Here is a 27,575-nt window from a genome sequence, read left to right on the forward strand (position 1 = left end):
AAACTTTTGCTTCTGCTTCTAAGTGGAGCATATCTCCACTTTATCCAATGGTTTTATTGCTGAAGGATTTTTATATGCTTAAATTATACTTCCTTGGGCACTGTGATTTGTGTTGTGTCTCCAGAAAACTGCTTCTCAAAAAGCTTGACGCATCCCACTCTGACACTCTCCTTTTTTAGCTACAGCTCCTTCTGTTAGAAATTTCAAAGTAGGTTTAGGTTTTGAGGAGACATCGTGTTTATTCAAAGAGCACTTTTGCAGCAGTGTTCATTTCTTCCCTACCCAAGGTACTGTCATACCACTTTTCCCCTACTCACATTTGGGAAGATTTTCTCAAGAATCTGGGCATTTCAAGCATATGTCACTTTTGATCTGCTGCTACTCTTGCTGTAGCCATATCCCTGAGGTACTTGAGAGAGTTGAAAAACTGTTAAGAAAGAAAGAACCATTTCCTGCTGTAGCTCCTATATTGGGCATAGCTTTCAGAATTTCCATACAGGGTGGCAACTGTGACCTGTGGCAACTGGGAGGAGACCTCAAGCTGCCTTGTGTCAGTCACAGCCATTTCCAACCATCTCTGACATCCATGCATCACATCAGCTGAGAAGGATTGAGTCAAGAATACAGAAAAAGAATCCCATGTTCTGGTCTCTACATGGAGGAAGTCCAAATGTGTGGCCAAGCTGCCAGCTGAGTTGCACTCAAAAACAACCCCAGTCTGCAAAATCAGACAGTAGCAAATAATCAAGGATGAAATTTCAAGTAAGAATAAGCACTGAAGAGTTGATCAAGAATCACTTTCACCTGGATGTTATATTCGACTGCCCAGCATGCATAAAATCTAATGAAAACATTAGTTTTCAGTGCAGAGTATGAGTCTGCAAGTGTTTGAAAATCAATAGTTCTCAGGTTTGAACAAATGCTGTGAGTGCTGCAATATCAGCTTAGTGTTACTGTGACCCTGAGCAAACTCTTAACAGAAAAAGAAGAGACCTCAGGAAGAAGACCAGTATTTTGTTTCCACTGAAAACAGATGCAATTGTTTTTTACCTCATGTAAGCTATAACAAACCATAAAAATCATAGATGAAACAAATTTTCCCAACATTAGAAAGTGTAAAGTAAGCATAAGTCCCTCCTCCTCCACCTGCATTTCCTGTCCTCACTAGGATATTGCCATATCACAATGAGCACATTTTTATACACAGATGTGAAGAGGATGCCGTGTAACTTAGTGAATACATCAGGAAAACTCTAGGCCTTACACAGCCACAGTAGAACTTGGTGAAAAGCATCAGTGGGAAGCCATTAGTGCAGCAGGCTAAACAGGGTACCCTGACCTCTGCTTGAAATACAGACTGCTGCTGACATGACCAGGAGGAACGAGCAGGTTACAGGTTTAACTTAGCATGAATGAAGTGATATGAATGAACACTGTGCTCACTAAAGATCCAATCTCAATGCCTGAATTCAGTTCACAAATAGAATTACCACTGTTTCCTCCCATTGATTTCCAGTACATTAAGCCTTTTTCCCCCTTTTGTTTTAACCAGTGCACAGAAGCCAGCACGTCCGGGCCCCCAAACAAATGAGTACGCTGATGCCCAGCTTCAAGAGATTGTCAAGAAATTGCGTGAAAGGGCAAATGTCTATAAGGAAAAGCTGAATGACCCAGTGATATCTTCACCCGAAGCAAGTCCTCCAACTTGTAAGTGCTCTAGAAATAGCTGTGCATTTGCTCAGTTTAAAACTGAAAATAATTTTGTAGTAACAGAAAATACGATGATAACTTTTTTATAAGTATAGTATGTTTGTCCACAGGAAAGGATCACTTTGTGCCCTATGAAGTCAATTTATCCCTATTTCTCTACAGTAAGCCATAATCCTAAAGTACAACTTCCCTTTGAATGACATCATTGAAGAATTTGGGGAAAAAGCTTATAGAGGCAGTATCTAGAATCATTCATGTCAATACGTTTTCTGTATTTTGAAATAGCTCCCAGAGATGTTTATTCATGAAGATGAATCTGAAACATATGAAGAAACATATATCTTATGAGTGGATGTTAGTCACTTTGATAGGAGATCTTCTGTGTAAATAAAGTAAATAAAATTTTAGTCTTGACAGAAATCTGAAGACACTGAAGACTTTAAGTCCATGCTTTAAATAGAGCAAACTCATCTGATATTAATAAATCATTGACTTTTGACAAAATATGAAATATAAATCAATTTTTCTCCTCTTCAAAGGAAAGTTTGACTTTCCACAAAGAAATGGGTGTGGTGGGTTTATGGTCTGGAACTTTTTAGTAGCTGTTCATTGTGTATGTGGTTTTTAAAAAGCTGTAAAAATGGTCCCTGAAGAATAATTAACCATATCAACTGATAAAGGAATTGTTTTCCTAAATTGTATATTTGCTGATCTACATCTTTTGTTCTCTTTGTAGAACTTATGACCTTTATTTCCTAACTTATTATAGAGCCAGTTTGTCATTTTACTGCTAAGACTGCGTATCCTAATCAGAGGTAAAGCCACCAGAATTAATAGGAAACACATGCAAACAAGATTATCCAGCTCAAAGATGGAAGAACTGGGTTCAAAGGAGTGCTTCAAGACTTTTATAAGCCTAGAAATGTAGACTTATAAAAGGCTATAAATGTAGGCTATAAAAACACAGGCTTCCCACTAGTTTCACCTGCCACATCTTGCATATCAGCTCTCAGGAGAGGGGAGAGATCAGCCCATGACACAGCTTCTTTTCTTATCTCCATCCTCACTGCATTCATTCTTTGCAACAGTCATGTAAAGAGAAATGCTCTGTTGTGTTAATGAATGCTAAATTATGAATTAACAATTTTATTGTCAGTTTTATAAAAGGTATAACTTGTAAGCAATGTCCAGGGAAATTCAGCAATATAGATATTGCACTCTGTAACCTAAGTTCAGGATAGCAGATGTACATGTTTATACCAGTAGTGATTTTATTCTTCAAGTGGTTTTCTATGTATTTAATATAATGAATTTAGTCACTGCCCAGTGTTTTTAGAAGATATTTTAACATAATGAGGCTTATCTTCATGTTAAAACAGGGTGAATTAATTGAGCCATTATTAAAATGCCTATGTTTTTGGTAATCTATGTGTCTAGCACCAAAGAAGCCTCCACCCCCAGCAAAAGATGAAAAAAAAGGTGAAAAAAAAGATGAAAAAAAAGATGAAAAAAAAGATGAAAAGAAAGAGGAGGCAGAAGCAAAGCCAGAGGAGGATCATTACTGTGATATGCTGTGCTGTAAATTCAAAAAACCTCCACTGAAAAAATACATGGAGTATATGAAGCTACCAGATACCATTGACTCATACACAGGTAAATTTAAAGCTGTGTGATAGAATGGGGTAAAGTCATATTGAAGTGACCTGGCATTACATGGTGGCTTACACAGGCTCACACCTGTGAGGCACCATAAGATACACATTCCAGTTTGCAACTCCCAAGGACACAGAGGTCCTGTCCTAAACAACATTTATTCCAAACAGGGAAAAGTAACATCAGTTTTAAAGATGGTATGCAAAAAAGTGTAATGCAAACTGACAAGAATTAGAACCCAAGTCTTCTGTTTCTCGATCTGGAATTTGTACCATTCATTAGGGCCAAATGTGGAATTTGCAGGCAACCCAAACATGGGAAGAGATGAGAATCTTGACTCCATGTTTCAGAAGGCTGATTTATTATTTTATGATATATATTATATTAAAAGAAAATGATATATTAAAACTATACTAAAAGAATAGAAGAAAGGATTTCATCAGAAGGCTCAAAATGAATAGAAAAGAATGATAATAAAATCTTGTGATTGACCAGAGAGTCCAAGACAGCTAGACTGTGATTGGCCATTAATTAAAAACAACAACATGAGACCAATCAAAGATGCGCCAGTTGCATTCCACAGCAGGAGATTATTATTGTTTACATTTCATTTCTGAGGCCTCTCAGCTTCTCAGGAGAAAATATCCTAGCAAAATAATTTTTCATAAAATATGTCCATGACAGCCAAATAATTATTTTGTCAGTTATAATATACATGAGCAAGATACAATATCTTATATGCAATAATTATATTTGATCATATAAGTTTCTTCAGGAGCACTGAATATGCTCTCCTTTTTGAAAATTCCTTGTGTGACTCCTCTTTCCAAGCTATATCACTTTAGCAGCATTCCAGTTGCAAAAGGGAAAATGGTAGGTTGATCTGGGCTGAAGCATTCCCAGAGGCTGCAGCAGAATGAACGTGTCTAAAAAACAGCAACAGGCTCCAAGTTCACACCTCTCTGCTCAATGCTCTTCCTTTCAGATCGCCGTTACGTGGCGTGGCTCATGCTTGTGACAATTGCCTATAACTGGAACTGCTGGTTCATTCCCCTGCGCTACGTGTTCCCGTACCAAACCCCCAGTAACACCATATACTGGTTTGCCATTGATGTCATCTGTGACATCTGCTACCTGTGCGACTTGATAATTTTCCAGCCCCGAGTGCGGTTTATCAAAGGGGGAGATATAATAGTAAGTATTGGAAGTGGGACTTCCAGGGGAAGTAGTTCATCCAGGCTGACACTTCTTTTTATCACTATGTCAAATCTATGTAACTTTTTTTATCTGTCAAAGAGTACATATATTTTTCATCACTGACCTTCATTCTAGACTGGCGTTCCATTATCCTATGTGGGAAGAAACATATCCATTACCTGAATTCTTAAAAATTGAAAAAAACTCAAGATTTCAGATTTGAAAGTAACAGATGAGAACAGCTGCAACAGGCATACAGCTCTAAACGGATTCCTCACTGGAATCAGTAGTCATATGTACTCGTGCATATATATAGATGCACAAATTTGTACGTTTTTGTGAAACTTTCACCTATTTGCCTTGTACCAGAATCACAGTTGAAGACAGGGCTTATTCTGCTAGGGTTGGACAGAATATGCATGCTTTGTAACAGATATTGACATGGTGGTTTTATTTTTTTCCAAAATCAGAACAAATCCCTGTAATTTTAGGATACTTTGAAAATAACTTATGTGAGATAATCTCTTTTGGGGAAATAAGTATGTTCAATTTTGATTCTTGCTACAATTTTTGTGTTATCTTTTTATAGAGAAATTTAAAATAAAATTTTAAACAAGTATCTGAAAGTTTGTCTTTAATCTACCAGAGGCCATCTAGAATGTTAACTTTTCTTTATTCTTCCCTGCTTTTGATTCTTTGACATCTTATAGAAAAAAAGATACCTAATTCAGAAAAAAAAAGTTTTGATTACTTCGACCTGACTTTACTGGGCCCAACAGACAGAAAATTCAAAATTATATATCTTCAAATCTAATTTGGAACTAGCTTTACCTCAGTGCTTTTACAAAAAAAATTATACATTGTACATATACGATATTACTGATACCTTTACAGACCAAGCTGTGCAAATATCATTTCAATAGGTATTAAATGCAGTGCAGTGGAATGTATTTTTCCACACTAAGACATTCAGTAACTAGATTTGCCTAAATCCACAAAATTCATTTTTTATGAACAAAGTTAAAACTCTAAACTATGAAGCTCAGCTTGTATTTCCCTTGAAGCTGTTTCTACAGTTCACAGATTTTAGTGCACAGAAACCATCTCCTCCCTCATCTCTTGCATTTAGTTTAATGTTTAAAGTGATAATAATGAAAGTTGGAATGGAAATATGATTAAGATTTTAAAGCTATTTTTAAAGTTTCCCTGATATAAACACAGAAAGTACAATAATAGATAAATTTCTTTATATACTTGTGATTATCCTTTCTTATTATTATATTAGCATCAGTTCCTATGAAGAACAAATTAAAAATAAAAAGCTAATCATTAGTAATGAATGCAGTGTTGATTACTGTAATGCTAGTAATGCTAGCATGTTAATGTTAGCTTTCAAGGAGCTAATTTTGTAGAGCACCATTTGAAAAACTCTTTGAGTTTTTCTTGGAATCACTGCAGATAAATGCATTTTTTGCCATGAAATTGAAGGGGTTGGGTTGAACATGAAGTCATACAGATATCTTGAGAGGGAAGTTTTGTGGAAAAAATGTAATGTACTTTTCTAGACCAACACCCAGATTGGAAAAAATCAGACAAACCCCAACTTTCATTTTTCAAGTGATTCTAATAAATCTGATCTAATGTAAGCTGTACTAATAACAGTACTTCTTCTCAGAAATAAATACAGATATTTCTCCATTCATACTTTTAGACCATCATTAATTTAACTGTCATCACCACTACTGTACTGTGGAGTAGCAGAGGCTCATCCTTGACATTTTGATCTTGACTATGCCCTTTTCTCCTTTCATTATCACTGTAGTCAGACAGAGCAGAAACAGAGAAATTCTACCGCAGCTCTGTGAAGTTTCGGGTAAGTAGAACCTGTGTTACTGATGCCAATATGAACTTCTGGCCGTTCACAGGATTTTTTTTTTTCATTCACTGAAAACCACTGTTGGTTTAAGAATATCACCAGAAAACATTGGCTCAATGGCATATAATGTAATGGCATATAATGAAACAATGGCTCACCAGCTGAAGACTGACATCCGCATAAACAGTGTTTAACTGGAAGAGACAATATTTATAAATGCAATTTTAAATATTATTTTGGAATTGTAATAAATTGATAAAATAGAATTTGATTAGTTTTTGAGAGGTCATCCCAGTACACTAAAGACAATAGCACCATTTGCCAGAGATTTGTTTAAAAAAATTAAAACTCCTGAAGAGAGATGATAACTATTCTGTAAACTCTTTTGAAGTACCTCATTGTAACGAACATTTCATAACTCACAGGAGTCAAAAATTCAAACTAAGATTTTTTATGCTCATGGCGCTTTGTAAAAACAAAGATGCATTTGATTTAGGAAAATTCTTAATGTTGCTTCTAAATGTTGGGGTTATCTGTCAGTGGAAGATAGGTAGTTTATTGAATTCCTGATGAACTTACAGCTCTGTTGCTATAAGCACACATGTCAGTCATTGCCCTCTTCTCCTCTCTACTTTTGCACCTGCGTTGTTCAGAGTTATTTTTTTTTCTCAGTGACTGTGGTATCATTGCTTAAATACTTGATATTAAGCTATCCAAAAGTGCAGGATATACACCATACAGTCAAAGTGGATTTGTAGGGGTTTATTTTAAGTTCACGCTTGAGGTATGTTTAGGGCTCTTGATTTCTGAAAAAAACTAATGTGAGTTTTCTCATGACACACAAGATATAGATACAACATGGGAATTTGTCATATGATTAAGTACTAATTAGCAGTTACTGATATTAATGCACTTTTGACTAAATTTTCCCTCCTCTTAGACATATGACTGAGAGTGGAAAAGAAAGAGAGACCATAAGAGGCTGTTTCTCTCAATCAGTTTTTTGGTTTGCTTTGCACACTGTTCAGATATTAATTGCTTCTTACCTGCATGGAATAAAAGGTCAGAGCTGCAGGCTGGCTGCTGCCAACACAATTTACACCCCTCAGAGCAAAGGCATTTCTGATTCAGTGAGATGAAGCCCAGAGTTCCACATCCTTCTCTTCCAAGCAATAACAGCAACAAAGCAAGGTATCCCAAGTTCTTTAAAAAGGAAAAGAAATTTGCCACAGCTTTCCTTCTCTATCTTAGGAAAGAATAAAGATACACATAAGAAGAGTAATCACATAGTTGATGGACTGCAGGGAGATGTTTAAAATCTTTGTGGTATGGGAAGAAGCAGCATGAAAATTTGATAGAAGAAAAAAAACTGCAAACCAACCAACTAACCAAACAAAAAAAAAAAAAAAAAAAAAAAGAAAACCAAAAAAAAAACCCAACTCAGTCAAATTTATTATCCTACGATGAATATAAACCTGTTGTTTGGAACACATGCCTTCTGCAGGTTGCAAGCAAGAAATCTAACTCATTGTGCTCCCTCAAATTGCTTTAGGCAGCCTTGTTCTAAAAGCTTTTAAGAAGGACCTTTAAGAAGTGCTTTTAAGAAGTGTTTTAAAGGACTTTTAAGAAGTGCTTGTGTAGTGGCCTCCCCACCTGCAGTCACCAGCTCCATGCCAAACATTTTAGTCTGACCAGAACTACAACTGAAAAAACAGAATGTATTAATAATCAGATATATGAGATATTGTTAATAATCCACATGAAACAGGTTAAAATCTCAGGCACAGGGGACTCAAAAGCAGGGCAGAGCCAAGCTGTTGGTGTTTTCAAGGAGATAATCTTACCTGCCCGTAACTAGGAAGCATGCTGACTCTTCAAATATTATCACAGTCGTGATTCAGTCTAAGCAGGCTTTTGACAGCAAATAAATTCATTATGATTACTATGAAGTTTAAATTGACCTCTCTGCTCTTTAACAGCTTGATGTGATATCAGTGTTTCCATTTGACATTTTATACTTCTTCTTTGGATTTAATCCAGCACTTCGAGCAAACAGGATGCTAAAGGTAAGATCTGTGTTAGTGATGGATTGCTAACCATGCCTAGATGTTTTTGCAATGCAACAGAAATTTTTTTATAATATTTAGGAATATGAAATTTAGAAACTGTAAAATATCTTCAGGCTAAGGTACAACATAACTTAATAAAGAAAGAAAAAAAACAGGGCATAGTCTAGCCAAATTAAGTCCTTATTTTCTTATTTTTCTTCTGACCTTATTATTTCCTAATATTTAAAAGTATTTTTTGATTAAAGTTATTTTTCACATTATTTAAATTAGATCAATCTCAAATAACCTGTTTAGTTTTCAACGATTAAAAAAAAATCACTAAGTAATGCCAATGTACCTTCCCCTTGTGTTGCTTATGTCAGGTGTTTAAAAACATAGGAGGTAATTTTGAGGACAAAAACTATACACAGAATACCTATCAAGCACAAACTTACTTTTGTTATCAATTCCAAAGACCTTGGAGCTGTGTAATGAAAGGTCTGAGAAGGGATTAGAACACAGGCCACTGTGTGACTAAATGCATTTCTCTAGCACACAATCAACATGTTGACAAAGAATTGGCTTTCATTTAAAGCTGGGGAATACAGAACTCTGACAATAAAACAAAGGTGTTCTTCATTTTGGTATTCAATAAAACTTCAAAAATTCCTTAAATCCGAACCAAAATAACATGAAAGAGTGAAAAGTTAAATAGTACCTTGTATTAGGCAACAAGCTGTGTATTGAACAAAAACAAAGGAAAAAGCTGCATGCAATCACTAATGATCAACTGCAAATACTAAACAGGAATAATTTGATACAGCTGCCATTGATACAGAGTATCCTCTAGTGTGTGGCTGTTGATACATATGATCCCTTAAGGAAAGTTACTGGAATTTCAGGAAGAGAAAAAATCATGTAATTCTTTGTGATCATGTTGCCCAAGAAATTATATATGTACGAGGAAGTAGAAGTTGTTCACCTGAAGTACTCTGACCCAAACAGCAAGGTTATTTCTGCAATCACTCAACACCCAGAAAAACACTTGACTCAAATTTATCTTTGTTTTTCAGCTCGTATTTTTGTTAAGTGTTTGTCATGGTTTAGGAATAGTGCTCTCCAATTTAGTACTCCCACTAAAAGTGCATGCCTGGTCCCTCTCCACCTTCAACTGGAGGCACAAAAGGCAATGATCACAGGTTGAGATAACAATTTACTGGAAACAACAACGAGACAAGAAAATGACCACTAACAACAACATTGCTAATGACGACAGAGGGTGTAAGAAAAGAAATAGTTCCCATGGAAAAACTCCCCAATAACAAACAATACCAGACAGCTCCCTCTGCTGGATTTTCTCAACAGAGAGGTACACCTTGCTTCCCTAGAAGAAACAGTCCCTTTATCCCACTCCCAGCAATGACCTGAGATTGTATAGAATAACATGAGTCCTAGCCATGCCCCTCCCAGCTACTGCAAAAATTAACCCCGTCCTGGCCAGAACCAATATTTATAGAAAGTTTGATTGCTGAAAAATCCATTTTCAAAATGTGTATGTGAATTAATGCCAGTACTATTATAAAAAAAATGTGTACTGAAAAATAATGATTGGATTACTTTCATTTGTTTTCCACTCAGCATAACACGTTCTTTGAGTTTAATGATCGTTTGGAAGCTATTATGGAAAAAGCATACATCTACAGGTATGTGCTGATAAAACTCAAGTAGCATGCAAAGCCTGGCACAGAATGAATTTCAAATGATTTCATGAGTTGTCAGTTAAGCATTGGGTGAAATATGATACATCTTTAACTGTTCCATTTAAAGTTTTTTTTTAAATATCTGCCTTTATGGTAATCATTAAAATAATATATATATATAAGGCCTCACTTATGTATGAAATCTAGCTCAGTTCAGCTGGCCTGCTTCTGGCAAAATTTTCACCAAACTGAGGCTTCTGCCAAAATTTAATTGATCAGAAGTTTCAGAAAGTTTGTTTACTGAAAGAGCTAAAGAGCACTTTCTTTAGATTGCTAATAGTGGTTCCAAATCCTCAGAAGCTGTTTATTTGTACTTAATAGGAGTTATGAGCCTGGGCCTGTGTCAACATTTTTCTTGAAACATGCTCTCCCCGTGAACCTGGCATGTACAGAAACTTGATCCTTCACTGCATTGACTACAGCTGGAATGAGGATCAATTCAGCACAGTTCACAAATAGTGATTGTAACTGTAGTCTGCTGAACCGTGTTCTCACCTTCTGCATTGACAGAAAGAATTTTGGATCCAACTCAAGTAGTCCAGGGACATAGCTATGGCAAGATTCATAGCCTCAGCTGCCAGTGATGCCGCTAAGGTCCAAGGAACCCATCTGCTTTGTTATCATTATTGTCAATGTCATCAGCACTGGTTTACCTTGCATAATTCCTACACCAACAAATCCTTTTTCCTATGCTAGTTTTGGGGCATGTATTGCTCCTGTTTTCTGGTGCTGTAGAAATATGTTGGTTACCATCTTATTTCATTTCAGAGATTATTGCACTTATACAGCACACTTGATATTAATACATTCCAATGAGATATTTTATGAGATTTAAAAACAAGCTAAAGTTCAAAAGAAGGTTCAAATATCTGCTCTTTCATTTTTCCACTTACCTATGAAATAAAACAAAACTTAAAATTTTGAAAGTTCTACTAAAATAGTTTTGATATGCTGACCTTCACAAAATTTATTCTTATATTTACCTCTCTTTTTGCTTATGGAAGATTCTGTTGTGGTTTGATTTGGGTTTTCCTTGGTTTGGTGTGGTTTTTGATTTTTTAAAAATTATTTTGGTTCAAGAGAGGACTGAATTTCCACAAGATAAAGAAATTTCTTGTCAGTTTCTGAATCTCTGCCCTCTTCAGTTTCTTATTTCATTTTTTTTAAAAATGGGCCTTTATCTGCTTATGGTGTTTAACTTGTTCTAATATTGATAAGCTTTAAAATTAATAGTTTTAAAATTAATTATTTTCCATATTATATTCTTTGTTTTTTGGAGTCATAATTCAATATTTTTTCTGTATTTCCTGTAACATTTGCAGCGAGTATTGAGAGATACAGTATATATAATATAGATAATATATAATAATATAGACAATTCTGAATTAAGTAATTAGTTTTTATATAACAATACTCTTATAAGTACTGTGGATTTCAAAGAAAAGGGAACAAATTTAAAACTCATTTTCACCCAAATAAAGTTTTTCAAGGGACAGAGTTTCACACTATTATGAAAATATGGAATGGGAGATGAAGATTCAAAGGAGAAGTTGTAAAGGGGATGTGTATATCCTCAAGCTAGACCAGCTTTGAAGAATGTGATATTTATATACATGTCAAAAACAGGAAAGGTGCTCATTTTGAAAGGCTGAGACACACAGAGCAAGATCTCACTGGTCCTGTAAAATGCATGCAGTAGCAGAGCCAGCTACTCTGCCCTGTCAGAGAGTTTTTTTAGCGTGATATTGGTTAAGAACTACAACTGTGTTTGCTGCTTGTGTCTTTGCTTCCTGGACAAAGGCCCACTCAGATTTTCAGTATTAAATCACTTGCAGAATGTAAACTGCAGAATCTAAATATTTCAAAGTGAATCTATTTTCTAATTTGTACTTCAGAAAACACTGACTCCTGATTTTCTCATTGACAAATGGAGAACAGAGGTAGTTTTACAGAAGAGTACAAGGAACTAAAAATCTTTAAAACCCCCAGTCTTTTTGTGCAAACTACTGCATTTAATTTTAATGTGACAATCATGCTTTGGTCTGAGATTGGTATAACCACACTTTGAGCAACAAGGCACCAATTAACTAGATAATATCAAACTAAGCTTCTACAGCAAGGGGGATTCCTTCCTCAAACTAATTAGTTTGAGTTTGTAGAAATAGAGCTAGTATGAGTTATTTACATCTTCTCATTGTGATATATTCAACATATGTCTGGAGAAATATAACACAGCAGAGGTTTCTGGAATCTTCACTCAAACCTCAGGAGTCCACTTTCATGGATTCAAACTTGAACAGAAGACCTAGCATGGACAATATTGCAACATTACAAGATCACAACAGCTCTCTGCTGTTCTCTGTAGCTTGCAATCCTAAACAGAGCTGTCTGGAAGCACACCAACTTTTAAACAGAAAAATAGCATTCATTTGTGAGCATCATAAAGAAGAATAATATGATTAGGTAGATTATCTAATGGCACGGAAAGGCCAAGGAGGGCATAAAAAGTTACCTGAAGAAGCAGCAAAGGAGTGATTCATGAAGTAACCACAGAGATATTTGCTCCCATTACCTTTGTTTATAGATCCAACTTAGTTAAATCTTACTAAATTCTCATCAAAGCACTTAATCAGTTATTCTGTACTGCATAATGCATTGAATTCTAGCTGTAGCAGATAAACCTATGAACTACCAGTCTGTGTTTAGGCAAGTCCTGCCCTTTTCCTTCTTATTTATCCCCTGCTTGTATGAATATTTCAATAGCTAAATCCAGGAGACATTTCTTTTGATCCCCATGCTCTGAACAGAGGTTATACAGTGAGATCATTATTGTATTAGACAGAAAGCTGCTTGGTGCTTAATCATTGGTATTCTTCAAAGCACTGGCCATAAGCATAAGAACTGGGATTAGGAATGATATAACTCCTGCTGTAGCAACTAAATCATACTGTTTAGAGGATCTACTGCAGGTTTTATACTACAGGTCTTGTAAAGCAGCTCATTTCTGACCTCAGATATTTCTTGGCTTTAGTTCACAAGTTTAGAGCCTATCTTGGATAGAGTTTGGGAAACATTATTTTTTACCGTGTACCCTCATTAATACAGCTTCAAATTTCTGGAAATATTCATGGCCATTTAAAGAAGTAGACTATTAACTCCTCAGGGAACCATAATTTAAAAATTACCCCATGTCAAATATTCTAGGGAAGATATTTATTTGACCTTGGACAGATGTGAGAGATGGGTAACTGCCAGCTATTTTTTCATAGACTCAATACAGGTGGGGAGCTACTTACCATAGTCTTAACATCAGTACTGTTAATCCAAAAAAAGTAATGGGTTCTATATTAAAAAAAAAAAAAGAAGGAAAAATTTAAGTTGTTTTACAGGAATCTGTTGACTTTTATAGGGTCATTCGAACAACTGGATACTTGCTGTTTATCTTGCACATTAATGCATGCCTGTATTATTGGGCTTCAGACTATGAAGGAATTGGCAGCACTAGATGGGTGTATGATGGCGAAGGAAACATGTAAGTCCTTTTCTTTTGCAAGAGATTTTTTTTACTTTGCTCATTCCTGCCTCCCCATCCTTCTCCCATGCCACTGCTTACTTTTTAAGTGCTTGGATAGCAAATTTTCAGTATCATGACTGCTGATAAGCAGCTTTCAATGCTAACACCTATTTGGAGGGCAGGGGCAGTATATAATCAGTTCACCACTTTCAGCTTTTATAGGTTTATGAGTCAGTGCTAAGTGCTGACTTAATTAAACATTTAGAAAGCAACAAGGGTCATAAATTAAACTTACTGGTTGCATATGCACATGGGAACTGTTAGAAGGATTGTATAGCAATTCCTCAAAGGAAACACAGGAAGAGTTAGGGAGTTTTTTTGCTGCCACACAGAATTGTGTCATTAAAGTGCAACATTTTAGTCCCTCTACACGATGGTGATTAGTCTGAAAAAATTCCACCAGCTCTCTCTGATCTTTTGAGAAGGTCATGCTTAAACATGTGGCAGAGTGTCTTCAGAACAAACAACGATTTTGGCACAATTTTCCACAAACTCCTTGTGACAGCACTGGTTGGGTGCAAAGTAAGGACCATTTATCAGGAAGATGGAGAAGATGTAAGAGAAAAAAGCAAAGTCAAAATATTTTCTTTGTGTAGTTTTGCAAAGATATATATTAGGTCCAGTTGTATGAACATTCATTTCTTTCAAAGGCTATAATATAAAGCCACAGAAGTTCAATTTGTTCTTTGATTACACTCCTTGCAAAACCACATATAGTATTCTAATGCTGTCATAAACTGCCCTCTAAACAACTTTTCACCCTTCTCTTGGACATGTGCTCCTCTTGTTTGTAGTTTTGTTAGACTTCACAAGTTTGGTGTCAAGTCACTATCTTGAAGAGCAAAACGGACTCTTGGTAAATCAGCACTGATTTTTCATACATAGGGTTATCTCTTGGAAAAAAAAAAATACATATTTGAAGTTTACACACACCATTAAAATACACAGCTTGAGTGCTGCAGTCAGACATGTGCAAGCAGGATCGTGGAGCTTAGTGGAACCATTTATTTAAGTGAAGCTATAGATGGGTGTTTATTTGCAGGATTGAGGTTTCCAGAAATCTGACAAGAAAAATGCAGAAGCAATTTCCATTATAGCTATTTTTTTTAATGTGATTCTTAGGAATACTTGTCCCATACACAAAAAGTAAGGTACATAAGAATAAGAAACGTGTAAACTCTGAAAGTAGAGAGTCTTCAAGTTTTTAATGCTACTTCAGAACAGCCTAGAGAACAGGCAAGAAAGAATTACCTGTTTTTCACAGACAAAAATATTGCACATTTTTCTCAGAAAAACAATTGATCAAAATTATTTACTGGCTTTACTACAGACAATGCCTTGTGTGTTCACAGTGGCCAGGTTTTTTGACATTTTCCATGAGGAGACAAAAAAAAGTTCTCAAATGAAGTCACACTGCAATCACATGGAATTTAGAGCAGATTTGTTATAAAGAGTGACAATAAAATGATAATTCAAGTTCTGCATTAAACTGAGATTCTTAAATAAAATGCATGTTTGGATATCCAAATAGCCAAATGCAAGGAAAACATTGATCTGTTGGAATGAGTCCAGATGAAGCCACTAAATTAATCCCAGGGCTGGAGCACCTCTCCTGTGAAGACAGGCTGGGGAAGTTGGGACTGTTCAGCCTGGAGGAGAGAAGGCATGGGGAGAACTCATAGCACCTTCCAGTACCTAAAGGGGAGCCTACAAGAAGGCAGCACAGGGAATTTTTACAGGGGCATGCAGAGATAGAACAAGGGGGAATGGCTTTAAACTGAAAAAGGACACATTTAAATTAGATATTAGGAAGAAATTCCTTACTACAAGGGGAGTAAGGAACTGGAACATATTGCCCAGAGAGGCTGTGGACTCTCAGTCCATGAAGGTGTTCAAGGCCAGGCTGGATGGGGCTTTGAGCAACCTGATTTAGTGGAAGGTGTCCCTCCTCATGGTAGGAGGGTTGGAACTGAATAATATTTAAGGTCCCTTCCAACCCAAACCATTCAATGGTTCTATGATATATCCATCTAAACCTCATTAAGACATTAATCCACTTCATTTTGATAATTGTTTGGTGAGTATATGACTTTATTCTTTTGCCTGTATCTAAGTCATACTGGAATATATAGTGCCATGAACATAGAACCCCAAAGAGTATCCTACAATGAGCTGCATTTCATAAAATATAGCTTTGTATTCCACTAACAGCAAATGCTGACTGTGTAAAATAGTCATTGCCTCAGAGAATTAGGCATGACATAAAATCTAATCATCAAATGTTTGAGGATTTTTTCACACACAGAAGCATCATGTGAAGCATCATTAGTTATAATTAAAGATGTAAGTGAATTTAAGCTTATCAGACAAGATACTTCTAGGTATATTCATTTATTAGGAAAGCAGATATAAGAACAATTTTTCAGGAAAAGTGACAAGTACTGCAGCATATATTATGGCACAGCAGTGAACTTATGATTTTTCTTTCACAGTGCATTCAGGGTTGACAATATTTGAAGTCAAATATGCCAGTAGTCTCACAAAGAATGGGAACATATTCAGAAATACTATTAGGGATACATAGCTACTTAGCTAATTTTGAAAAATGATGGTAAGCAGTTTGACAAGTGTCGTGGTTTAGGACAAATTTGGAGGGGAATTTCCAAATTAGGGCCCCTCCAGTAAGCAAACCCACACAGCCCCTCCCCCCAACCGGTTCGGGAAGGATTCCTCGGAGAGGAGTGGAAAGAACCTGTTTATTTAACAGGCACAGCACCCCCAGCACACAAAATGAACAATACCGGATGGCACCGCTCTGAAAAAGATGACAAATTCAGAAAGTCTCTCTTGGGGGGTGGTCACTCTGTTCTCAGTCCCTCTGGCGCTGGGGCAGCTGCTGCAGGCCACAAGGTGCAGAATCTTGGTGTTTCCCAGGTCCCAGTCCGGAGCAGGTTCGAAATGGTCAGAAAAAGGAAAGGAGAAACCGTCCCGGAAGAAATTGGACAGTTTAGCTAAACTAGCCGATGAGCAAAAGCAAGCAGAAGCAAAGCAAGCAGGAGCAAGAGAGAGCAAAGCCAAAAGCAAAAGCAGAAAAAGCAAAAGCCCCAGTCCCTGTGTCCCGCCAGGCTGATAAGAAAACCAAAACAAAACTTTCCCTCTTCAGAGCCGGTCTTAAAGGTACAGAACATAATATCCAACATTAACAGAACACATGAATGGGGATACAAGCATCATAACGTCACCCTAGGACAACAAGCAAACCAAAATTCTAGCTGTCTCAGATTACACTGATGCACAGAATATGATCTGGCGCTGATTTAGTGGCCCTAATACTTTATGTGGAATCCCTGCTTTGTCCATAAAATATTGCTAGTTATGGCCAAAACCAGTTCTTAATAATGTCAACACTCCTAGGATGTTTTTTTCCCTTTTTCAATCTAAAAATAATTAACAGACAGTAGTTCCCATTATTAGTTTGATTACATACATATTCCTGAACAGGCACACTAGCTGGTGAACTAAATCTATAACTAACAGCTATACACAACACTCAAACCACAAGCAAAATTATCAAAGTAGCTCTTCTGCAAATTTCCGCAAGCTCTATTCTTTTCTGGTTTTTGTCCAGGCTGTAAAGTGCTAGTGTCACTCCAAGATTTGAGCTCTTTTGCATAGCAGCTTTCAGTCAAAGCCTTTGACTTGAGATGTAAAATGCAGCCAACTTTACCTCCCAGCAATACACCCAAATTAGCCACACAGGGTGTTTCCAGCAGTAAAAGTGCACAGCTTGAGTTAGGCAAGACCTCAGTCTCTCCTAATGCAGACGCACAGCAACAGCAGAGCATAGAGCCTATGCAAGGACAGTAGCAGATATTGAAAAGATCTCTTAAGTGGACAATTCCAACTATATGTGTTTATTTACAATCTAATTTAACTACCTAAGTAAAAGATCAATCTCCCTAATTCCTGAGGAAAATACACAAATCTTTCCCTTTTCAGGGATTCAAGGCAATGTTGTTGTTCTGAATTGTTCCAAGGAAGTATCTCTCTTTCATCACTGTTGACAGAGAAATTAAAACTAGGTAGCTGAAATTCTCATGCAAACCCTCCAGGTCAGCAGTAAGTTTAGGCAAAACAAATAATTTCACTTTGCTCATGGTGTACTTCTGCTGTTTGCAAGAAGTCTGCAAAATTATTTGGCAAATTTAAGACATTTATTTGCATCCCAATTATGTTTCTCTGTAGCGTGCTGCCTTCCTGTTCTGGGCACAGACTTAGTGGATATCTGTAAGTCCCAGAAAATGGTCACTGTAAGTGTCTAGAACAAATCCACTCCTTTGGTATGCATTGCCCAATGCACAGTGAGAGTGGCAAATCTTGAAACATGTCTCGTGGGTTTCAGCTGTGCATTGCTCTTGCAATAGGTCTGATGTGTCACAATCTCAGTACTTGCTATGCAAAGACAGTTTTGTGCCTCCAGGCAAGCTGTGAATGCACAGCCCAACTCATATGTTAGACTTTCAGACTTTCACTTTTACTTATTTTTTTAAGTAAAAGCTTTGTAGTTTGCTCTGCTGTGCCTGAGATCGTCAGACCCACAGGCACCTGATGAACACATCACTCTAGAAGAGGTACCAAGAAGGAGGCCATTAGTTTATAAAGGCTGCTGCTTTTCTCTGCTTAAACCCATCCTGGCTGTAATCTGAGAGGAGTCAAACATGATAGTCCTGAAACAATGCTTCCCTGGGCTGAAATGAATATGTGAATATCACCTTAAAAGTTGAGAGACACATGTACAAGGACTTGATTTACCTGCACTAACCAAAACCATGACAGAAGTTTAGTGCACTCTGAAATGGACTTTTCTGACAAAGATATTTCTATTGACATAATATTACAAGTTATCTTATTTGCAGTGTTTCTGAATGTTTTCATACCTAGGATTTTTTTTAAGGAAAATCTAGTACTTTGATTGCCTGAAGGATAAACATACTCTCTATGATGTGCAGAGAAAAAAATCCCTTTCTTGTCTCATGGCTGCTGTTTACTTCAACAGTAATTTTATAGCAGGCTGGTAAGCTGTGTAGTGAACAGTGAGTGTTTCCAGACACACGCTGGTAGGAAGCAGAGCTGCTAATACTGTTGAAAAAGGAGTTGTTTTTTCTGGCTTTCCTCAAACAAAATTTACAATCTCATTTCCCCCCTTCTTAGGGAAGAAAAAAGCTGCTCTGTATTTCAACTGTGCAACTTCCATTTCAGATTATAAAAACAAAAAATAAAATAAAAATAAAAAATGTATAAATTGAGAAAACCTGTTCCAAAGAGATAGAGAATATCATGTATCTTACCAATAGAAAGTTTCTTTTGAAGTAAAATCACAGAAGAATACAGTATATTAACTAAATCTTAAGAAAGGGTAGAAAGATATAAAAATGCTCGCACATTTTGGACATACAACACTGCAAAGAAGAATGTGACCCCTAAATTCTTCTGAGGAGCTACTTTCATTCTTTGTAGACATTCCCAGAATAAAGATTATATTGTCTGTCATGGTGGAGTTTGCAAACTTGGCACACAGAGCCATTGAGGGTGAGTGATTTGCTTAATTACTTTTTTTTCCTAAAGTAAGTACCACAGAAATATTGTTAATTTCTTTACTTTTATATTACCCAATTATACATGTTTCAAGCACCACAGCGTTCTCAGTTATGGCAAAATCAATATATTAATGTGTTTTACATAATTACACTCAGCCAAACTAGAAGCATCATTTTATGCTTAAATCTGTAATTCTTCCAAAATGGATCTCAGTCTTTTTCTTATTTGTTCATGCTACAGAAGTCTAAGAAAAAGCTGCCACTTATGCATACTTTGCTGGAAACATGCATATGTGATTTTTTTTTATCCAAGTGAAAATATTATTGTGGCGCAATCGAGCAGTTCATTTTGCATCCCTAACAAGCAAAAATGTTAAGATGGAAGATATGCAATGAATTTTTTTATTTAAGGACTCTGAATTAAAATGGCCAGTTCTGACTGCTAACATCTAAAACTAGAAAACTATGGTAAAAGTGATCACTGTTACTGCATTTTCTTAGTCTGCAACCAAGTAAAAAAGGGACTTTGTAGTGAAAAGCAGATATCAATTGCTTGGTAAAGGCTTGTATTTTGGGTGAAAAACTTGAAAACACTTTCAAGTGATTTAAGAAAAAAAAAAATTCATTGGAATTGGTTGTTTTTGTGAGTTTATTTTCTCATATTTGCACGAAACAGATCTTGCAGCTGTATTATTACATGAACCTCTTATTATAGTGTAGTTCATACCTTACAAAGAGAGGAGTCTGAAATAGACCTAATGTCTGCAAGCAGACCACATGTCCTCAGGTTCAGAGCAGGCATGAGAAGAGGCACATGAGACTTTCTATTTCAATACAAACTTATCTCCAAAAGTATTTCTTCTGTGTCTTACTGCTGGGGGTGGGGGGGTTGTTTGGGGTATTTTAAATTATTATTTAAAATGCAATAGAATTCAACTCACATAAGGAATCATCATTGCTTCAGAAGCAGTAGTCACAGCTAAAGTAATAGAAAATACCACTTTATAATTAAGGAAAATGAAGTTCCATTCCTAATCATCAGCAAAGATGAAGTCTGATTATCCAGAAACTTGGGAAGTCACATTCTAATTAACAGCAGGCTTTTAAAAATACATCTAAACCAGTCACTTGTTTGCTCAGAAAAGAAGGAAATTATAGCATTCTCACAACAATGATTTGAACTAGTTATTCCCCACTGCAGTGCTGCATTGCTTGCAGTTACCATGTTCTAGAAAGTGATTTAAACCAGAATTTTAGAGATGCCAAGACACTTTTTTAAAGCATTCTGTTCAGGTCCTTTGCTCTTTCCATAAACTTGTAGTAGAAATAGACGACTTGAAGGCAAAAGGCTCTGTAGTGAAAAAGGCATGAAAGATTTTGTTAAGGTGACAGAAGGAGTTGTGGAGATGAGCAGCTAGGAGATATTAACAGAGGAGTCAACCTTTCAGTGCTGAATTAGTGGTTTGGAGAAGCTGAATTAACACACAGCTCGTGGAAATATATAACTTTTTAGGCATAACCCAGAGGTTGAGCCAATGAAGGGTGCTCAGACGCAGAGTGGGAGGAAGACCAGCAGAACAAATGGAGTAAAAATGGACACAAGAAGAGTGGTATTGCATTTGTCATTCCCACCATAGGGCTTTACACTGGTGTCCTCACACTAAAGAAAGGGACCTTCAGGTGTTTGAGCACCTATTATGCTGCTACAGACAGCTTCTGGGAAGTCTCCCACACTTTTACACTGCTTTTGACCATCTTTACTGGTAGCATTCTAACACTGTAATGTCCATCTTGGCTATTTTTTACACAAATCTTCTTTAATGCTACCTAGAATTACTAGAGAACAGTAAATTATAGCTGCATGCCCCATACATTCTTATTTTGCTGTGAGTGAGGATATTCAACTCAACCTGGCCTATGTAATTGTATCATTTATAGATTCACAACCCTTTATAAAATGCTGAAAGTCTTTTGGACTGAAAAGCATCACTGAAAGGCCCAAATCAGGCAGGCATATGCTTAACTTCAAACACATAAGTAGCTGCAGTCTAACAAAAATGCTGTTTGCATCCACAGGTACCTGAGGTGTTACTACTGGGCAGTTCGGAGCTTGATCACCATCGGTGGCCTTGCAGAGCCACAAACGCTTTTTGAGATCATTTTTCAACTGCTGAATTATTTCATGGGTGTCTTTGTCTTCTCCAGCTTGATTGGTCAGGTACATAAAAAAATCAATAACAAGTTAGACTCCAATTACTGTAATGTAGTGATAATATATTCAATTTAATGGACTTTAATTCTCAGAAAAAGTTTAGTTTCCATCCTCTATTTTAACATCAAACATACTTATTTTTCTGATAAATACACGTGTTTAATCAGTTCCCTGTTTTGCAGCTCTTTTGCACACAAGCTGATTAAAAGCCAAGACTCTGCAGGACACAGATGACTCTTGAAACTATGTATAATTCCTTTTTTTTTTTTCCTTACTCACAGCCAAAGAGACAAATCCTTGACATTCACATTATACTGTTAAATCTGAAATAAAAATTGTGATTGTTGAATAACTCATGTTTAGTACTACTCCTGATAGGATTCTGCTAATTGAAATCCCATTATTTTTGTTAAACTAGACCTCTGGTCTCTTCTACAAATTATAATATATTTGTCAACCTGAAAATTAACTGGTTTTCATTTCTCTTGCTTCCCATTTGGCAGGAGAGAACTAAAAAAGCCCATAGCACAGCAAATCAGTTATATTTCCAAATGAACATAATTGAAATATTTCTGGTTTGTAACTATTAAACTTGGGCTTTAGATCATAGGTTTTAAAACACATTGCCTACAGAAAAATAAATGCTGAGGTTTCTGAGTGAGGCTGTGCCTTATCAGTTTCTGTAGAAACCATTCTAGACTTTTTGATTTCTCCATGCCTGTTATAAAATTAATAATTAAAAAAAAAACTAAATTAAAACTGAAATGTAATTCTTATTTTGAATACAGCATTTGAAAAGTTCAATCAAGCAGCTAGAGATTGCATATGTGTCTTGCTCTCCAGAACTGCAAGAAGGGGTCACTGTCACTGAAGAGACTCTTCCTTATAGGATTTAAAATTCCCCCATAAACCAGAATTACCAAAAATAAAACAATACATACATATAAAATATTTCTTCTGGAAAACAACTTAAGCTTCAGAGCTTGCATATTTATAACTTTTCCCTGAATTGTTGTAACTATCAATGAAGGCCTCATTTCCCCAAGAAGATTCTACAGATGACTTTTTGTAACCAGTGGCGTCATGTGTAGTCTCAAACTTCAAACCTTAACACACAAGCTGCAGTTCTGCATTGCAGTTTGTTGGTTATAATTTCTGTTTACAAAGAACCCTTGAAATTATTGAGTTATTTCTGCTTTAGCACACTTGCCTAAAAATTCTTATTCCCATTACAATCAATTGCATCTCTGTAATAAAGAGCAAAATTGAGCCCATGGCACATTAATCCTTGGCAGCCGCCACATGAAGCCATTCCAACTAAAATCACTAAAATCACACAACTAAAATCACATCTGAATACTTATTCTTTTGAAGAAGGAACATCTATGAACATTAACTCATCCACTTTCTAAAAACTGAATCACATTTGAATTGAAATGTTAAATGATGTTCCTGCACTAAAAACTTTAAGGTCACCTTTCAGCTCTCAGAGCTTAGGACTGATGCCAGCTATTTAACAGTGGCACAATCTTAGTTTTAGTGGTGTCAGATGACACTGTTACAGAAATTCAGCCCAGTTTTCTTTGCTTCTAAGTCGCATTCGCATTGCATGCGAAACAAAGAGTAGCTTTACTATGGATTTTTAAGAAAAGTATTATCTATCATTTTTAACCATGTCCAAAAATACAAGACAGAAGTATAAGCTAAAACCCAGAAACAATTCCTCTAAAATCATGTTACAATCAGACAATCAGATTAAATCTGCAATGCTTCTGAAAAAGCAGAAGAAGCACCTATTCAAAACATGCAGCCGAATGCATAATTTTTTGAAAAAAGCACTATATTTCATAAGTTGCTGACAAAATAAAATCAAGACTATTTTTTCTGAAATGTGTGGTAACAACAATTGATGTTTGCAGATGAGAGACGTAATTGGAGCAGCAACAGCAGGGCAGAACTACTTTCGTTCCTGTGTGGACAACACTGTCTCCTATATGAACACCTATTCTATTCCAAAATTGGTGCAGAATCGTGTTCGAACGTGGTATGAGTACACATGGGACTCTCAGGGAATGCTGGGTGAGGATTTCCAGTTTCTTAGCATGTCTCAGTGAGAATGGTTGTACAAATACAGATATAGGGTGAAATTCACATTTCACCTTTTCTGAATTGCATGTGGGAAGTGAGAGGAGGCTGCTCAACTTATTTTGGAAAAGAAAGAAACTACAAGGCAATATGATTCTTAATACTCTACAAATGCTATTCATTAATACAATGCTTTGGTAATAATTTTAGACAAGACTTATTAAGCATCTTAGTAAAAGGATATTAGCTGCTTCCTCACTTGAACTCATAAGTGTTAGAATAACTCCATTAAGTTATTTTTGCTCATTTTTGTGGACATTCCTAAATTTGTCTTTTTTTTTCCCAGATGAATCAGAATTACTGGAGCAGATGCCAACCAAAATGCACTTAGCTGTTGCAATTGATGTGAACTTTGCCATTGTCAACAAAGTGGACTTATTCAAAGCAAGTAGTTTTACAAGAGAATACAGAAACATGTGGTATTCCATACAGAAACTTTGTTTTGTACATCTTGAAACTCTTAAGTACATGTTAGTATGCAAGGCAAAATAAGTCAAAGAAATATCTCAGGAATGGGGACGTCAGAACAAACACAAATGCCTGCATTTGGATTTCTTTTGTGTCGAGGCAGTGATCTCAAAAGAAACAAATGAGATTAGAACAAAGTCCTGTTATGACCGCATCCTATAGCTGATGGTAGGGTCATCAGACTGTGAGTGAGTTTAGAGTATAACTCATCTCAACAGTCAGAGAACAATCTAATTTTTGACACAGTCACCTTGCTGTGACCACCCAGGTCTGCCTAAGAGATCACCCATGCTCTGTGTTCTGTCAATGTAACATTGGTGTAGAGAAAGTTGCATCATAGTCAGTTTTTGTGCAAAGGAGCTTTCTCTTTACTTACCATGGTAGTTTTCCAGAGCTACACTTTAAATGTGTACTTAAAATTGGATTTCTGGGAAAAAAACAAGGAGACCCTGAGTTTTTAGAAGTATAGACAGAAAATTTTCTGGTTAGAATATTTGTAAGAAATCACATGATACAGCTATATAAGAATTACATGACTGTACATTTTTTTCTACATCTGCTGAAGACATAGAATTTATAGATTCATATGAGCATTTGACAGAATCGGTTGTTTTCCCCTGGACTGGTTTAAAAAAAAATCCCATAACATCCCCATAAAAGACATAAAAAGCTCTGAATATAACACTAACTGAGCTTCCTCAGAAAATCTAGATGTACAGAAACTCACTTTATAAAAAAAATGGAAATATGTTCAACCCATAGAGAGCTTCATCAGTATTTGAAACAACAACTCTTTCAGTTCTTTCTCAGCTCTAGTAGCTGATCTTTATGATGTTTTGAGTTTGCATTCCAGTTAGGAAATCTCTGGGTTATTCCTGTATTGTTGGCTTTTGAGGCATTAATAATCACTTTTAATACTGAATTAGCAGAGTGATCAACTCTCTTTTAACAGGGCTGTGATACCCAGATGATATATGACATGCTGCTAAGGTTGAAATCCATTGTATATTTACCTGGTGACTTTGTCTGCAAAAAGGTGAGAATTCTTGTTTTATTCAAATAAGAATTATATTATGTGTTTTAGAAAAAGAGTTCAGACATGGGTCAACAATGTCCTTTGAATAAACCTAATCCTGACTGAATTAGAAAGCATAAAATTAATTAAGCTACTCTGTGTAATAACAACAAATATGCTCTCAAATTTCAATCTAGAACAAGACAATATGAATTTTATTACTTACATTACCAACCTAGTAATATGGGAAAGTATTTAATGTAAATATGGTTTATCTAATGATACCTCATGAAATTTTAATATTTAAAATGGATCAAACATAATGTTTCTATACTTCTATGCATATAAACCCAGCCTACGGGTCTCAGCCTATGATGCTTTGTCTGTGCTTCATTTGTGTACTCAGACACACTTAAGTAGAATTATTTAAGAATGTAAAAAATACATTCCATGGAGCTCCTTCGAGCAGGGTCTGCTCTGCCTTCACTCACAGCTCTGAGCCATCTCCAGGTTTCCAGCTGAATGCTGTCATACTGTCTCTTAGCAAAGATGTCTATCTTGTCTCAGCTTTTTGGCTTAAACCTGGCCAGACAGGTAGTTCACAGATAAATATCTCAGCTTCTGACCAGGGAGCCCACGTCTCTTTCCAGGAGGCATTTAAACATAGGGCAAAGTCAGATGCAATCAAAGCTTGGGGGGATGAATAGTAATCCATACTACTACTGCTCTGGCAAGTGACCACAGGTCCCACCACCTGCACAAGTGACCATCAGAACCCCTTAACTTGTCTTTAGCAGTTCTAGTCCAACATGCCCACTAAGGTCCTGCTCCATCCCAGAGTTAAGCAGACAATCCTCCCCCAAAATGCTGGGCTAGCTTCACTGACTCCACTGTGCAGAAGTTAAACATTTGTGAATACACTGAAGGATCAAGTGTGTCCCTTCAAAGACCAATCCAAGAACTGCTGTTGGCTAAGAAGGGTGGAAGAGTAGTTTGGTGTGTTTGTTTATACAGTGCACAGCATAAAAAGATCTTAGACTACAGCTGGGACTCTGACACAACAGAGGGAATAAAGGACAGCAACAGATTCAATGCCTTGATACTGCAGTCCAATGCAAACAGTTCTTAACAAAGACAGGTTATGAGAAATTGAACTATCAACTTATTGCTGCTTGATTCAGAGCTAAAAGGCCTCTCACTTGTATAAGTCTACTATGTGACCAACTATCACCCTGTTTTTTTAAGATTTTCTAAGCTTTCTGATGTTGACATTCTTGTAGTGAACTTTTTCACACACTTTCTGTAAATAACTCTTTGTTTTGCATTCCTTTATAGAAGAGGAGAAAGTTGATAGACTGTTGGTTTGAGCAGTGTCATTGGAGAGGTGTCACTGTCACCCTCCAATCCACTGTCACTTTTGGAAAATTATAAATGTTAGAGTCAGAAAATAAACTTCCCTCTTTTCTTCACCTTGAGAGCAGCAGTGAGAGCTTGTGTTCTTTCGTGTCCTATAGCGACCACCAACAACCACAGCAATCTTATTAACGCTGCAACATGAAGTAGGGAATGTTGGAACCACCTTCCCCCTGGATGTATGTCAGTCTCACCCTATTCACCAAGGAGATATTGCATGCAAGCTTGGAGCACCAAGTGAAGAGACAGGAAGTGCAAATCCCTTCATTTTCAGTCCAGGCTCTATGGCTGCTGCTTTTTCACTTTTAAAACTAAATTGCCACTTTGCCTCATGATAGTGGTACACCCTCTGCTCATGAGAGAGTAGAAAGATATTTAAAGAAGAACCTGTAATATGATTCTAATAACAAAAACCATTGCTAAAACATGGGCTCCTTATGTGTTTGTATACCCAGGGAGAGATTGGCAGAGAGATGTACATCATCAAACAGGGTGAAGTTCAAGTCCTTGGAGGCCCTGATGGTACCAAAGTCCTGGTTACTCTAAGAGCAGGAGCTGTATTTGGGGAGATCAGGTAGGTCCATCACAGTTTTGAATACTTTTTTTAGAGCTTGTCAAATAATCAGTGATTGTTTAACATCTCTGTGGTAAGTGTGACAGTGGGGAGGCTAGAAAGTGGGTAGGATCAACAAAGAGGACACTGAGCAAGGAGATGCATGTAAATGAAGGAAAATCTAAGTGAAGCACCAGTGATTAAAAGGGTAAGATCTGAGACCAGTGTTTTGATCAGTGCACACAGGGATATAGAGAAAAATTCCTTCTTTAGCATTTTAAAGATTTAACACATCTCTCTGTTATACTGTCTGCAATACTGGAGGACCAAATGTATTTTATTGTCTGTATAATA

The 27,575-nt window shown here is 36.5% G+C and overlaps 1 protein-coding gene across 1 annotated transcript in view; it reads left to right on the forward strand.

The window, feature by feature from the left end:
• CNGB3 (cyclic nucleotide gated channel subunit beta 3) overlaps nt 1–27,575 on the forward strand; it is a 60,169-nt gene that overhangs the window by 25,259 nt on the left and 7,335 nt on the right. Inside the window, exons 4-15 of the mRNA XM_054516246.1 lie at nt 1,553–1,707; nt 3,148–3,363; nt 4,349–4,557; nt 6,383–6,433; nt 8,416–8,502; nt 10,123–10,187; nt 13,654–13,776; nt 21,492–21,633; nt 23,547–23,706; nt 24,059–24,156; nt 25,193–25,276; nt 27,124–27,242. Of these exons, the coding sequence (XP_054372221.1) occupies nt 1,553–1,707; nt 3,148–3,363; nt 4,349–4,557; nt 6,383–6,433; nt 8,416–8,502; nt 10,123–10,187; nt 13,654–13,776; nt 21,492–21,633; nt 23,547–23,706; nt 24,059–24,156; nt 25,193–25,276; nt 27,124–27,242 (1,509 nt within the window). The remainder of the gene's footprint in view (nt 1–1,552; nt 1,708–3,147; nt 3,364–4,348; nt 4,558–6,382; nt 6,434–8,415; nt 8,503–10,122; nt 10,188–13,653; nt 13,777–21,491; nt 21,634–23,546; nt 23,707–24,058; nt 24,157–25,192; nt 25,277–27,123; nt 27,243–27,575) is intronic.

The sequence above is a fragment of the Molothrus ater genome, chromosome 1 (assembly GCF_012460135.2).
Source record: "Molothrus ater isolate BHLD 08-10-18 breed brown headed cowbird chromosome 1, BPBGC_Mater_1.1, whole genome shotgun sequence".
NCBI classification, from domain to species: domain Eukaryota; kingdom Metazoa; phylum Chordata; class Aves; order Passeriformes; family Icteridae; genus Molothrus; species Molothrus ater.